The sequence below is a fragment of the Pelophylax lessonae genome (assembly GCF_965119305.1).
Source record: "Pelophylax lessonae genome assembly, chromosome: 6".
Lineage (NCBI taxonomy): Eukaryota > Metazoa > Chordata > Amphibia > Anura > Ranidae > Pelophylax > Pelophylax lessonae.
Window position 1 is genome coordinate 182,534,691 of NC_138773.1, and position 14,119 is coordinate 182,548,809.

At 40.6% G+C, this 14,119-nt stretch overlaps 1 protein-coding gene across 1 annotated transcript in view; it reads right to left on the reverse strand.

Annotated features, from left to right (window-relative positions):
* The window catches only part of COL3A1 (collagen type III alpha 1 chain), a gene marked incomplete at its 5' end in the record, with an annotated part of 127,156 nt that overhangs the window by 77,320 nt on the left and 35,717 nt on the right, over positions 1-14,119 (reverse strand). Inside the window, 2 exons of the mRNA XM_082261750.1 lie at positions 3,188-3,295; positions 12,305-12,364. Coding sequence (XP_082117876.1) covers positions 3,188-3,295; positions 12,305-12,364 — 168 coding nt within the window. The remainder of the gene's footprint in view (positions 1-3,187; positions 3,296-12,304; positions 12,365-14,119) is intronic.

Genomic DNA, 14,119 nt, shown 5'->3' on the forward strand with positions numbered 1-14,119 from the left:
TATAATAATTGTCTGCTATGAGAACTCAAATATAAACCCCGTCACCAAAAAAAGCTGTTAGCAGGTATAAAGTGCAAGAACGTAGAGGTAGCATCACAGTACTGCAGCAGCTTTTATAACCCTAGCTCCACCCAAATGTTGGGTCATTCTGGTTGGAGAAAACTCTGCCACTTTCTGGTAGTATTAAAGCTTGCATCCCCCTTCCCGGCCCATCCTGCAACACAAACATTCTGGTTGGTCATTGAATGGATGGCTGCCGGCCAGCTTTCCCGTCCTGTGACAGTGGCATACACCGAGATTTCTGGCATTTCTTCACTAAGGAGTTGGCATTTTTCTCTGATAGTTTTAACTGATGAGCCTGCATTATCCTTTTGAAATGTGAATAGCCTAACTTGTGAGCTATTCAATTGTTTTTAAAGTATAACTAAAAGCAAAACTTATTTTTGTTTGTTTTGTATATAGTAGGGAGGGATTAGAACACCTGTCAGTTTTTATTGCTGTCTGTGACCCCGTTAAGGAGATTCACCCTCTCTGATTGTCCTGTTTATTATTATCATTGAAAGTGAAAGTAAAAGTCCCCAATCCCAAATGTTGGGTTGTTCCCAAAAAATTGGACTTTTTATTCTACTGCAGTATATGGTCAATATTTGGACTCTTTTGGACTTTTTTGGACTTTTTTGGTTTTCTCCTTTGCACCTATTCCTTTATGTTTTCTCTCATGTTTTTCAAAAAGCAGAGTTTAACACATGAGACCATTCAAAAATGAGCAAACACACATTGATTCAAACAAACTATGGGTTTAACTTTAGGATCAGTCTCTTTTCAAAATGGAAAAACAAAGTATAATGTTGTAATGTCCATTGGTTAAAGTGGTTGTAAAGGCTGATATTTTTTTTGCCTTCATGTGTTCCATTCCTTTGGTTCACAGGATCCTTTTTATTTCTGGGATACAGTCTGCAATTGCTATACTTTGGGGAGTTCAGCAGTGCCCAAAGGTTAGCTCTATGATGAACATGTTTGCCTTCCAAAATGCAGTGACCCACTGAATCACATCCCAAGCCATATGATTTCTGCAGCCCTCCCTAGTAACTTATTGCCATTTGCTTGCAGCCTCTTTTATGGATAGACATAAATGCAGATGGCTCGCTAAGAACAAGGGGTACGAAGAAAGCTACCCTGTCTATCTTTATTGCATATCTGCACTGGGACAAAATGTAACACTTAAAACGTATTGCTGTGTATGGACGGCTTTTAATGTGAACTCTTGTAATCTTAAAGTGATTGTAAAGTCTTGTTTTTTCCTATAAAGTGGATTTGCACAAAGCAGCCCAGATCCCCCCCTTCTCGGGTCCCTCTTCAGTGACCATGGCCCCTCCCTCCTGTTGAGTGCCCCCACAGCAAGTAGCTTGCTATGGGGCACCTGAGCCGAGTCACAGCTCCCTGTGTCCATTCAGACATGGAATCCACCCCCGGCCCATCCCTGATTGGCTAGCTGGCTTTGATTGACAGCAGCAGACGCCAATCAGGAGAGAGATTCTCATACGGCTGACACACCCGGGGACATCGCTGGACAGAGAAGGACCTCAGGTGTTAGGGGAGTCAAAGGGGGGCTGCTGCAACCAGAAGGTTTTTTTGTATCCTAATGCATAGAATGCATTAGGATAAAAAAAACTTCTGACTTTACAACTCCTTTAAAACTAGAAGACTTATCCTTTTCTTTATTTCCCTTGAAGTGTACAAAAAGAGGGAAAGATTCAGTGAGATAACATGCTATTCTACTTGCCTTTAGAATGTGCTGGACTCCCCAGATAATGCGAAATTCAGACAGTATGTCAGAAATAAAGAATTCCATGAGATGCTATCTCTCTGACCACAAAATCATTTACAGAACACTCAAAAACCAGCTTGCTTCAGAAATTTTTATTCAAAGTCAAAACTTTTGTTTTAGTTTTTTGGTTGATAGAGGGAAAAGATTAAAAAACCACTGTCAGGTTTTTTTTTTTTTTTTTTTTTTGCTGTTTATGTCCCCGTTAAGGAGAGTGACTTTCTTGATTTGTTCTTTGATCCCTATCACTGAAACAGAAATTGAGAGAAAATCCAAGATGTTGTGTTGTTTTTAGAACAGTATTATATAAAGGAAATCTTCCAATGGGGACAGTTGTTCTTGTGATAACTGTCTAAGCCTGGCCATACATTATACAATTTCCTTGTACACTTTTCCTTTAGATTTACCTAAACCATATAACATGTGGCCAAACCTTAACACTTTCAATTTTTATGCAATCAGGCAGGCCCTTGCACTACACAGTGGATGGTAAATCTAAAGGAAATTGAATAAAAATGTGTATAATGTGTGGCCAGCCTAAGAAAGGATTTCCCTCACTTTGGAGATGTTTCCTATTTTTTCCTGTGCAAATTACTAGGAACCAAGGACCTACTGAGGGAACTTGGTCTTAGAGGGCTATAGGGGGAGTTTTAACGGTCCTATTTTTTCATGTTTTGTTTACAGGGCAATACCCTGAAGGGATTTTAATAATTTCATTATTTCCTGCTGTATTCGAAATAAAAACAAAAAAAAACTTTGACTATAGGTATGTTTTAGTGTGGCATGTTGCTTTTTCACAATGCAGTGACAATGGTTTTGCTCTATAGTACTAAAGTCAAATAGACTTTGCACTTTGAAAGTACAGTTGCCCTCATTTTCTCCAGAGCTTAGTGAGTGTGGTGAACCTTTGCTGATTTTCATCATCCAATCATGTGCAAGCAAACATGCAGTTATTTTTTTTTTTAAATTTCCTTGCACCCAATTGGGTATTCTTTACAAAGTGAAGCTTTACCACATTCACTAAGCTCTGGGGAAAATGTGTGAAACTGCACTTGCAAAGTGCACAGTGTATTTCCTTTTAGTAAATCAATTTGTGTATGTTGTATAGTATCCTAGAAATATAGGAGGAAAGGGTAGCGAGTGTTCTGTCCAAACGTAGATAAATTAGAAGATATATTAGTACTTTAATATTACTAGCAAATGTACAAAAGTTACCAGCAATCATATAAGCCCATTCACCTTTGTTACTTATACCAAAAATATGATTATAATTTGTATGAAAATACTAATGTGTACAGTATTTTTTTCATAGATCCTGCCCATGAAGTGTGTAATGTGAAAATGAAAATAGAGGTTACATACCGGAGCTCCGCCATTATTTAGGGAAGGACAGCCTTCACAAACTCCTGGAGGACCAGGTACACCAGGACTGCCATTCTCACCATTTCTGCCAGGAATGCCAGGAGTGCCCTGATAAGGAATGAAATTAAAATGTTCAATACAGCAATGCTTCCAAAATTGCATCTGTGATTTTTCACTACCAGGTGTAAGCTTTAAGACGTGTGTTTCTTTGTGCGCCTGCAAAACTGCATTAAACCTCTGTTTGTTGGTTTGGCTAAAGGGAAATTTTAGATCCCTTATAGATCCCTTTCCATTTGCATTGAAGGAATTGTTTTGCCCCTTGCATAATCTTGCTGAAGCGGAAGTCCCTAATTTCGCTACATGAGCTTTTTAGTTAAAATTTGCTTTACAAAAAGTTACTTTTACAATTTAGGATGAATTAGGGTAGTTTAGTTTATTTTAGTCAGCATTGTTACTTACTTATGTACTGTTTATTTTTATTGTCTGTTTTTAAATTTTATTAAAAAATAAATAAAATAGTGAAGCTATTAGCCCCCGTTCACACTAAGGCGACCTGTGAGGCGACCTGGTCGCCTCACAGGTCGCCTCCCATAGGGAAGCTGCGGACCCGTTCTAATAGGAGCGACACAAGTCGCTCCGACTTAGAAAAAGGGTCCAGAGCTTCTTTGGGGTGACCAGGAGGCGACCGCCATAGACTTCAATGTTATGAAGTCCGTGGCGGCCGCTCCGAGGTCACGGCGCACTGCTCACGGCGCGCTGCTCGCACCGCGATCTCGGAGGTCGCCCTGGGAAGTAGCGTCGCGTGTATGTGAACCGGCGCTTACAAGACATTGGGGTTGATTTACTAAAATTAGAAATGTTGCACTCTCCAGTTTTAGTAAATCAACCCCTTTGTTTTGAACAATAACAGGTCCAGGATAGCTGTAAAGACATTTCTTGGCACATCATGGCGGCATACAATGGGGGGTTGTGGCTTCGTCCCAACAACCTGATAGGACTGGTTAACTGTAAATCCAAGACAGACCCGGCATGCAGAATTCTCCTTTTTATCCTCACCTGATCAAGACTGGAGTCACAAGGTTTACCTTACTGCTTGTCAACCCAGCCAGGTTCAGCCTCTCTTTGGTGGAAGTCCTTCCTGTACGGTATGTAAATTAGCTATATAGTTGTAGCCCCATTCTGGTGGTGCAGGACTTTCAAAGACATTTTTTAAACAAGCTTTGGAGTAAGTGTAAGTTTTTTTCCCTTGTTTCCTTTCTTATGCCTGTTTGTCTGGGTTTTTTTTTTCCTGCACTTTTTTGTTTGTGGGCATTTGCCATTTCCAAGATGGCTCCAGCAGTGCAAGTACACTCAGTGCATGGACAGCAGGACATGATGTGTGCGGCCCCTGTGGGCAGCTTTTCCTGGCTTGCCCTTTTCCAAAAAGATACCAGGAACTGAGGTGCAATCTGAGCATGCTCAGGCATTGATATCATCACTGATTGCCAGGGCCCTAGTTTTTAATGGATTTAAACTAAACCCACAACAGTAAAATCAGTCTGTATATAAAGTATGCTTGTTATACTCACTCTGGAACCTAAAAGTTAATCCTGCGCATTGTGTAAAAAGGTTGTTTGATTCTGTTATCTCTGATCCTTCCCTTCTTCCTCTGTCCGTAATCAATTTGCTTATAGTACAAAGACTTTGGAGTCACTTTGCACATGCTCAGTTTGGTGTTTATTGCTAGAGAGCTTTTTTTTTTTTGGGAGGGTACATGTGGTCTGCACAGAGCCAATCAGCACTGTCCAGACAGCGGGTCAGGGGTCCTGCAGCCTCATAGGACAATCATGGGAGAATGAAAATCCCTCCTACAAGCTTTACCCAGTGCTCAGCCAGACACTGATAGAAGTTACAAGACTGCTATATACTGCAGAAGAGAAAAGGTATTTAGCAGTTTGTATTTACTAAAATAAATAACTGGGTTTAGTAACACTTTAAGGCAAATTTCGGCAACACATGCTGGATGCTTATGTGGTCATAGTCTGGTGGTATTATTTCAGTTTTTAAGGCATTTTCCTGGGCTTTTCCAATCTCCTTCTTAGTGTTGCTCTGGGATCACTGTGTCATTCTGCTTTTTATTTCAGTCTGCTGCTTTGCTCTGTTTCTATGGAGACTGTTGCCTAGTCAGAACACCCATTGCTTGCAAGGTAAAGGGATTAGGTAAGTAGTAAAGATATTAAGAAAAAGAGAGCAAATACTGTTGTAAAATCTACAGCCATGTAAGGACCTCAGGATGGAGGGAACCCTCTAAAGGTCAAGACAAGCTGTCATCGAAGAGTAGACATCCAGGCAATGTTGATCAAGATCGTTATCTCACCTCTCATTATCATTGCTCTCCATACACAAACATCACAGATTACTAGCCCTAATAGTTGCTGCATTTGTGGTGGAAAGTCATTGCCCTTACAAGCTAGTATGTAAAATCTCCCTTAAACAAGCAGCATACAGCCCTGAAAGGACCTCAAGTCGGAGGGAGCTCTTTAAAGGCCAGAACAGTCTCCATTTAGGTGCAGACATCCAGGCAATGTTAATCAAAGCCATTATCTCAGCGCTCATTAGCATTGCTCCCCTTACCAGCCCTAATGGTTGCTGTGTTTGTGGTAGAAAGTCATTGCCTGACAAGCTAGTATATCAAGCCTGTTTGGAAGAAGCGAAAACTGACAAAGAAGGGGATTTTAGGGAAGTAGCAGCCTTGATTAAAGAATCTGCCAAGGAGTCGATACATGAAGCCTCTACTCATAAGTCTGCAGCTGAAATGCCTAATAGAGCCATTTGCAAGGGCAGTTAAGGGGGCAATTGCCTGGGGTGAAGTGGAAGAAATTCTACATAAGGTTAGAAAGTACTTCCCAAATCTTAAGACATATCTGGTCTCATTTTCCTTTATTGAAGGACTGGAGGGGTTCATCCAGGAAGAATATCAGGGGCTAGAGAAAAAGGCCTGTATAAACAACAGGTTGCCAAAACGGTATCCCCTAAAAGAGAGGAAGGTCAATCTGCTGCCGATGGTGGATACATCATTAATGCGACTGGCAAGATACGTCACCTTGTGGTTACGTTCAAGGATGCTCTAGTCCTAGAATTCGGTTTAGCTCGAAAGTACTCTTATGTACTCTAGTGTCTGCAGGTGCCTGCAGGCCAGGAATGAAATTTTCAGCAGTAGGGAGAGCAATATTGAATTGGACGTTTGATATTAAAGAAGCCCTTCTGTGGGAAGTGGAGAAAGACAAGGTGGTAATAGCTTTGTAAGAGCTGAAATTGGCAGGACTCTGTGGTGGAAGCCTCAGTAGTTGTCATCTGATGTTCTTCAAAAGTAAAGTTACCTGCGGTCACTGCAAGGAGGGCATTATGGCTGAAGCCATGGTTGGCGGATGCCACCTTAAAATCAAACTGGTGCAAGATACCAGACAATGTCTCCAATCTATCTGGGAGTAGGCTGGATACTGCCAACTCAAGAGAGACTACGGGCAGGTCAGGGTGGATATCATCTGACAAAAAAAAAGAAGAATCAGAAAGGTCCAACATACAGTTGGCAACTCCTAGATATATACGAAGAAAAAACGTATGGACCGGGAAAAGATTGCAAAGGAAACTGAAGAAGTACCCAATCTTCCTTATTGATGCCTTAAAAATCTAAGGCACCTGTCTTGGGAGAACAGCAAATGTCCTTTTAAGGCTGCATTCATCCAGGGGTGCCTGTAGGAGCCAGATGAAGCATTGCGCACACACCTAGATCGAAAAAATTCAGAATCAGTGGGCCATATCAGCTATGTCAGTGTACCATTGGTGGACATTTAAGGGATGTCCACATTCTGATCACTTCCAGCCAGCCATGCTTCCGGATTTGATGGAAAAGCAAAAAATGCTGGTCCAAATTGTAGCTGAATTAACCACTTTACCACTGAGTACTGGAATAGTACTGCGGCAAAGTGGCACGATCCCGTCTGACGACGTAGACCTACGTCGCCAGACTCCTCTCCTGTAGGCGGCGCTCGCGCGCCGCCGGAGGCGCGCTCCCGCTGTTTTCATTCACAGCGGGAGTCGGGCCAGGGGATCGCCGCTGCTCTGCCCCGATCATCGGGGATCTAGTGTGGAGATCCGCCCGCCTGTGTAAACACAAGCGGGCGGATCTCCTCAGTGACAGGGAGTGACAGATCGGAGTGTTCAGCATAGCTGGACATCCGATCTGTCCCTGTCTCACACAGTCACCTCCCCCCCCACACGTCAGTAAGCACCAGGCATACATTAACCCCTCCCTCTCCAATAAAATTAACCCCTTCCCTGCCAGTGTCATTTTTACAGTAACAGTGCATATATATAGCACTGATTACTGTAGTAATGTCACTGGTACCCCCAAAAGTGTCAAAAATGTCAGTCAAGGGTCCGATCTGTCCGCCGCAATGTCGCAGTCCCGCAAAAAAAATCGCAGATCGCCGCCATTACTCGTTAAAAAAAAAAAAACACCAAAAATGACATAAATCTTTCCCTTTGTTAGTAAACACAATAACTTTTGCGCAAACCAATCAAAATACGCTTATTGCGATTTTTTTTACCAAACATGGGTAGCAGAAAACAAATTGGCCAAAAATTTAAAAAAAAATAGTTTTTTTACATCTTTTTTGGGGGGAATTTCATATAAAAAAATGTTAAAAATATTGTTATTTTTTTCAAAATAAACGCTATTTTTTTGTTTATAGCGCAAAAAGTAAAAATCGCACAGGTGATCAACTACCACCAAAAGAAAGCTCTTTTTGTGGGAAAAAAAGGACGTCAATTTCGTTTGGGTACGGAGTCGCACGACCGCGCAATTGTCAGTTAAAGTCGCAAAGCGCCGAATCGCAAAAAGTGGCCCAAACGTAAGACAGCAAAATGCTCTAGTGGTAAAGTGGTTAATTAAAAAATGAGCAATCGTGAAGGTTCCAAAGTGCCCAGAGGAGATGAGGATTCGGTTCACCTCTGTTCCTAATAAAAAAAAAAAAACCTCAAAATCAAAAACTCAACAAGCACAGAAACTTGGAGTTTTTCAAGATAGAGAATCTCCAATAAATTGGATGCTCTCTGTAGGTTTATCAGATGCCTAGTTACTTGTCCCAATCCATCCTACATTTCAGTTCCACTTCCAGCTTCAGTGCCTTTCCTTTGATCTGTCCACCTCCTCCAGGACATTCATAAAGGTCCTACTGTCTGCAATAGCTAGGGGGATGAGAATACACCACTGCTTGGATGCCATCCTTCTTCTAGCCAGCAATCGGGAGATGCTTATCCAGCATCGGTATGCTCTGCTACACAATCTAAAAAATGTTGATAGCAAATTAATGGGAAGAAGAGCTGCCTCTGCCCAGCCCACAGAATGGGGTTTTTGGAGGCATTTTTGGATACACAGAAAAATTCAGTACAACTTCCACAAGGGAAGATCCGTCCTCTGATAAACAAAGTCAAAGATGTTTTAGTAACGAGGTCTCTTCCAGCAAAACAGTGCCTGGGTATCCTTGGTTCTTCTTAGTTGACCAATTGTTGTTTCCGAATGTAACATTAACACGTCAGATGCCAGCTAGGAAGGTTGGGGGATGCATTTTAAAGAGCAGGCTGCTCAAGGTCATGGGATGCTTAGCTTAAGAGGTATAGTATTGAATGCTCTTGAACTGGCATTCTCAACCCTTTATTAAGAGTAACAAGAGTTGTACTGTGCCTAGACAGCAATGGAAGGGTAAAATTCTTAGAATGCCAGTGGAACTTCTAGTATAGATAATTGCAGTGATACCATTTTGGTTGAGAAGGCTCTTGTGTCTGTCTCTCCTAAAGTTAACCATTAAGTCACCACTGCCTCTGCCAAAGATGATGAATTTTCTCTCTCTAGCCAGTTTTGCCATCCAGCCCCAAGAGACTACATTTGATAGCATGGAAGTTGAGAGGCGGAGGCTACCAAGTAATGTGTGCTCAAGGCAGGTTATAGCTACCTTGTATCAAGCCAGAGAGGTCCCCATGAATAAGAATTACCAGAGAATATAGGTAAAATTTACAGATCTCACGGAGCAAAAGCCTTTATCACCAAAAGCAGCCAAGGTTCTGAAGTTCTTACAAGTGGGGCTGGACAGGGACCTAGGTTTAAATATGTTTAAAGTTCAAATTTTAGACTTGTCTGCACTTTCAGGGGTTTAAGGAGACCTTAACCCTTTAGTGATGCAATGAAGTTAAAGATATGCCGGGAAACCATTGTTCCCTAAGTAGGACTTGCCCATGATCTTCGATGCACTATCAAGGCCTCATTTATATCCAACAGAATTGCTACACTCTGCAATCTATCCCTGAAGACTGTATTTCTGGTTGCTACAATCTCTGTGAAAAGGATGTCAGAGCTGCAGGCTCTCAAGAATCCTCACTCAAAGTTCTACCCTAACAGAATAGTCCTAAAACCCCCAAACCTCTTTTATCCAAAAGGTGTCTTTCTCCTTCCACTTTACCCAGGAAGTCAATATACTATCTTCAGTGAAGCAGGAGAACCACATACAACCCCTGGATGTTGGTCTAACTCTGATGGCCTGCTTTGCAGCTAACCTTTCATTCAGGAAAGCTGAAATCTGATCCCACATGACTTAATGGCAGGGTCAGTCAGCATCAACACACATAGTCGCCTTCTAGATTGATGAACCAATTAAAAGCGCATACTCTTCATAAGACCTTTCTATTTTGGAAGACAGAAAAGCACATTCCACTATGGCAGTGCCAACTCTGTGGACAGCGCATTGCTGAGTGTCTCCTGAGGCTATTTACAAGTCAGCAAAATGGTCCTTCTAGAACACCTTTATTGTGTGAACCCAGCCCAGCAATTTGGAAAATTTGTTGTGCAGGCGCATACTTATGCTACTGACCATTACAAATTTTTTCTTGCTCCCTTCTGTATGGCAAGTTAGTTCCCATTGTATGCTGCCATGATATGCCAGGAAAACAAAAAATTGTATACTCGTGTTTCTGTAATTTTCCATTCCTGGCGCATCTTCATTGCAGCATTGCAGATTCCCACACAATTGGTGAGAGTTATAGAGTATGCTGTGAGCAGGGTCTGTCTTTGGCTTATAGTTAACCAGTCCTATCAGGTTGTGGGGGGGTGGAGACACAACCCATTGTAAGCTGCCATAAAGATGCACCACAAAAGGAAAATTACAGGAAAGGGGAGTATAAAGTCTTACGTTTTTGTAACCCATAGGAGGAGCAACGTAAAGTCTGCTGCACCATAGAAGCAATCAAAATCACCCAAATTATGTCTTCCACCAAAAAGGTGAATTTTTATTAAAATCTTCTGCATTCCACATACAATTCAGGGAAAATGCCTAATATCATTAATCCCTAGAGTTGCTGTGTAAATACAGCAGCTATTACCCACATTCAGACCCGGTTCACACTTCTGCGTGTGCCGGGTTCGCATGTCATGTCGGAGCGCACTGCTCCGACATGACGTGCGATCAGCTGTGCGGTGCGAGTTTAGCCATACAGTTTGTATGGCTAAATTCGCACCGCACCCGCAGCAAAGACGCACAGGAGGCATTTTTGCTGCCGCATCAGGATCGGATCGCACAGCGGTTCACACTTGTGCGATCCGATCCTGTGCGAACTGCATGATCGCACTGCGATATGCGATCAAACTGGGGGTGTCGTTAAGATTACATTGACACCCCCAGCGGATCGCATATGGCAGTGTGAACTGCCGGGGGTGCGTGTGCGATGCGGGAACAGGCTGCGAATTCGCAGCCTTCCCGCATCGCAATAGTGTGAACCGAGCCTCAAACTAGTGTAGCATCTGAGCATGCACAAAATCAAAGAATTTTGCATGCCTTCACACAAAATGTGCTGTGCTATCAATAATTAATGGCACCCCCAATGCACCAAGTATGAAGCACATTTTTGCATGCGCTAGAATGTGCAATAAATGTGAAAACATTTGAAAAATGCACAATTAAAAAAGTTCAAAGCAAAAAAGATGCACAAGTTTATTTGCCATGTTTGTTGCATGTAAGGCAGCCTATGAAAAAATTGGACTGCCCCATGCACTTAGGATGACAACACTTGATAGACCATGTTGCACTACTGTAGTGTAAATGGGGTCTTAAAGCTGTTGCTGTAAAAAACAGATCTTCTGATCAAGTGTTTATACATGCTATGCAGATGCAAGACCGAGAGATATGAAGTAACAGTGTTACTTTTGTATCTCCTCTGGTTCATTTATTTGCTGATCAAAGGGATGAGTTTTGCTCTGCATATGAAGTCAGTAAAAACAAGCTGTCAAGTAAAAACCTTTTTTTGCCTATGCAACCTCTTATTAATTCTCGGTTTACCCAAATCAGCTCCAATTAACTCCTTTTCCCCCTTCTCTCCTGACCTAATATTTTTTCCCTTATTTTTATTTTATTAACCCTTAAAATTTCTTTTTGTTTTCATAAATTTTGTTTGTCAATTTTTTTATTGTAGCATTAAAAAGAGTGAACATTTAATAAGAAGCCTTTTTTTCTGTTTCAATGTGTTTATTGTTTTGAAAAGGAACATAAAAATTCAAGTAAGCATAGGAATCGCCCATGCAGGGGCTAAATTATGGTTAATTATAATATAAAGCCTTTTTGTAAATAAATTTGCAATGCTTTGTATCATAATTTTTGTCATTTAAATAGGAAAATAATATATATATATATATATATATATATATATATATATATATATATATATATATTTTTTTTTTAAACTAACACTGATCAAAGGGAAAAATAGTGCTTTTTTGTAATTTTTTTTGTCTTTGGAACAGAAGTCAGGAATTTAACTAGTTTACAATTACATTTTACAATCTTATCATTTATATTGGGTCATACACTAATATCTCAACAGTAAATTACAATTTATCATTTATATAGCGTCCTATATGTATAATTCAACAGTGAAGTCACAGTTACCTAATTTGTATCCGTGTTGTTGTGTTACAGGCTTACTGTAGATATTTAAATAACAGTGACCTTGTGGTCACCAGGAGGCTAGGCTTAATACACCTAAAAAACAATTATAATTTGCAGAGACGTATTATTGAAAAAAATAACTTACATTTTCACCTCTGTCTCCTTTTTGTCCTTTGTTTCCATTTACTGGTCGAACTGGGGTAGGCTGGGTAGATAAAAATTTAGAAAAGCTTTACATTTTCTTTATAGGTTACACTTTTTAACTATTCAAACATTTGTAGAATTATCACTTAAATCCAGGCATGGAGCAGGCTTACATTAGTATGTTTTACTTATGCTTCATTAAAGAGCAAATAGTATTGGTGGACTAGGGGACTGGGAGATGTAACAGGTCGTGAGTGCCATTTGTAAACTATACATAAATTAAGTCCCAGTGCAATTCACTTCAGGAACACATTCTGCATCTTTCCAAATGTTTGTGCTGTAATAGGCTACGGAAGATTTTCTGACACCAGTAGAGATGCAAATATTCTCAACCCCTTTATTAAATTGGCCTGAATGAATCTCTGATTTTACTGATTTATTCTTAAATAGGTAATTAAAAAGAAATAATAAAAGCTATGGGATACCCCTCAGTGCTGTTGTGTTTGGCACAGTACTGTCATGATTCAAGACAGAAACCAAGTCTGAATTCATAGGAGTTAGGCCCCTTTCACACATACAGAACGTTCTTCTGTTTTTCATCCATCTGTTGAAAAACAGACACCAATACATTCCTATGGAAAAAGGGATGACAGCCAATGATCATCCATTTAAGTCTGTTTTCATCTGCTTCCGTCAACATCCGTTTTATTGAATGGATAAAAGCCCTATTTTCCATCAGACAAACAAAACGGATGGTAATGGATGGAAAACGGATGACAACTGATGAAAAACGGATGACAACTGATGAAAAACGGATAACAACGGATGCAAATCGGATGTCTAACAGAGATGAATGGAAATGAAAACAGATGTGAAACTGATGTTGACTGAAAAAAAATGATGACAAAAAATGTGACTGAACTGATGAAATGAATGGTCCATATGTGTTAAAAGGGCCTTAGGCCCAATACACACATACAGTCCATTTATCCGTTTTTCATCCATCCGTTGACGGATGAAAAACGGACATCAATGCATCTCTATGTAAAAACGGATGATCATCCGTTAACATCCGTTTTCATCTGCTTCCGTCAATGTCCGTTTTTTGGAACAGATGAATGCCCTCATCTGTCAAAAAAACAGATCGGACGGAAAACAGATGTAAACGGACAAACTGTCCGTTTTTCATCCGTTTTTGCATTGGTAGTGGATGTAAAAAAACGGATGAAAAACTGATACATTTTAATGTGACAAAATTGATGAACTGAATGGACCGTATGTGTGAAAGGGGCCTAAAGGTTAGGAGTTAGGTTTGGAGATGTATTAAGGGTTAAAAATTTAAGATAGGATTTTGTTTAAGGCAATTAAGTGTTAGACTACATTGTAGAGTTAGGGTTCAGTTAAGGGTTACACTTTTGGTTAGGCTAAAGGTTATTGGAACTTTTCCATTACCTAAGCATGCAAACATAGTCATATCTTTATATTCCACTCCATTAGCTGGTACAAATGCACTCATTCTTTCTCCAAATCTTGCAGACTTAGCAGAGTGAATAGCAATGTTACTGAAATTCAAATTTAGACTGTTGTCAAAGTCGACAGCTACACCCTTCTTTCCATCTTTAACCAAGAAGCTTATGCATACAGAGAGTAGTGACAATGACCATTACAGGGGGGATGTATCTTTGGTGTGCTATTTTTAATTGGAACCCTGGTTTCACCTTCACCTTGCTGTGTGAGACACAAAATGGCAGAAACGAAGGGGGGAATAACTAGGTCCTAGGGGACAGACATGAGCAGAATTTTTGTTCTCTAGTTA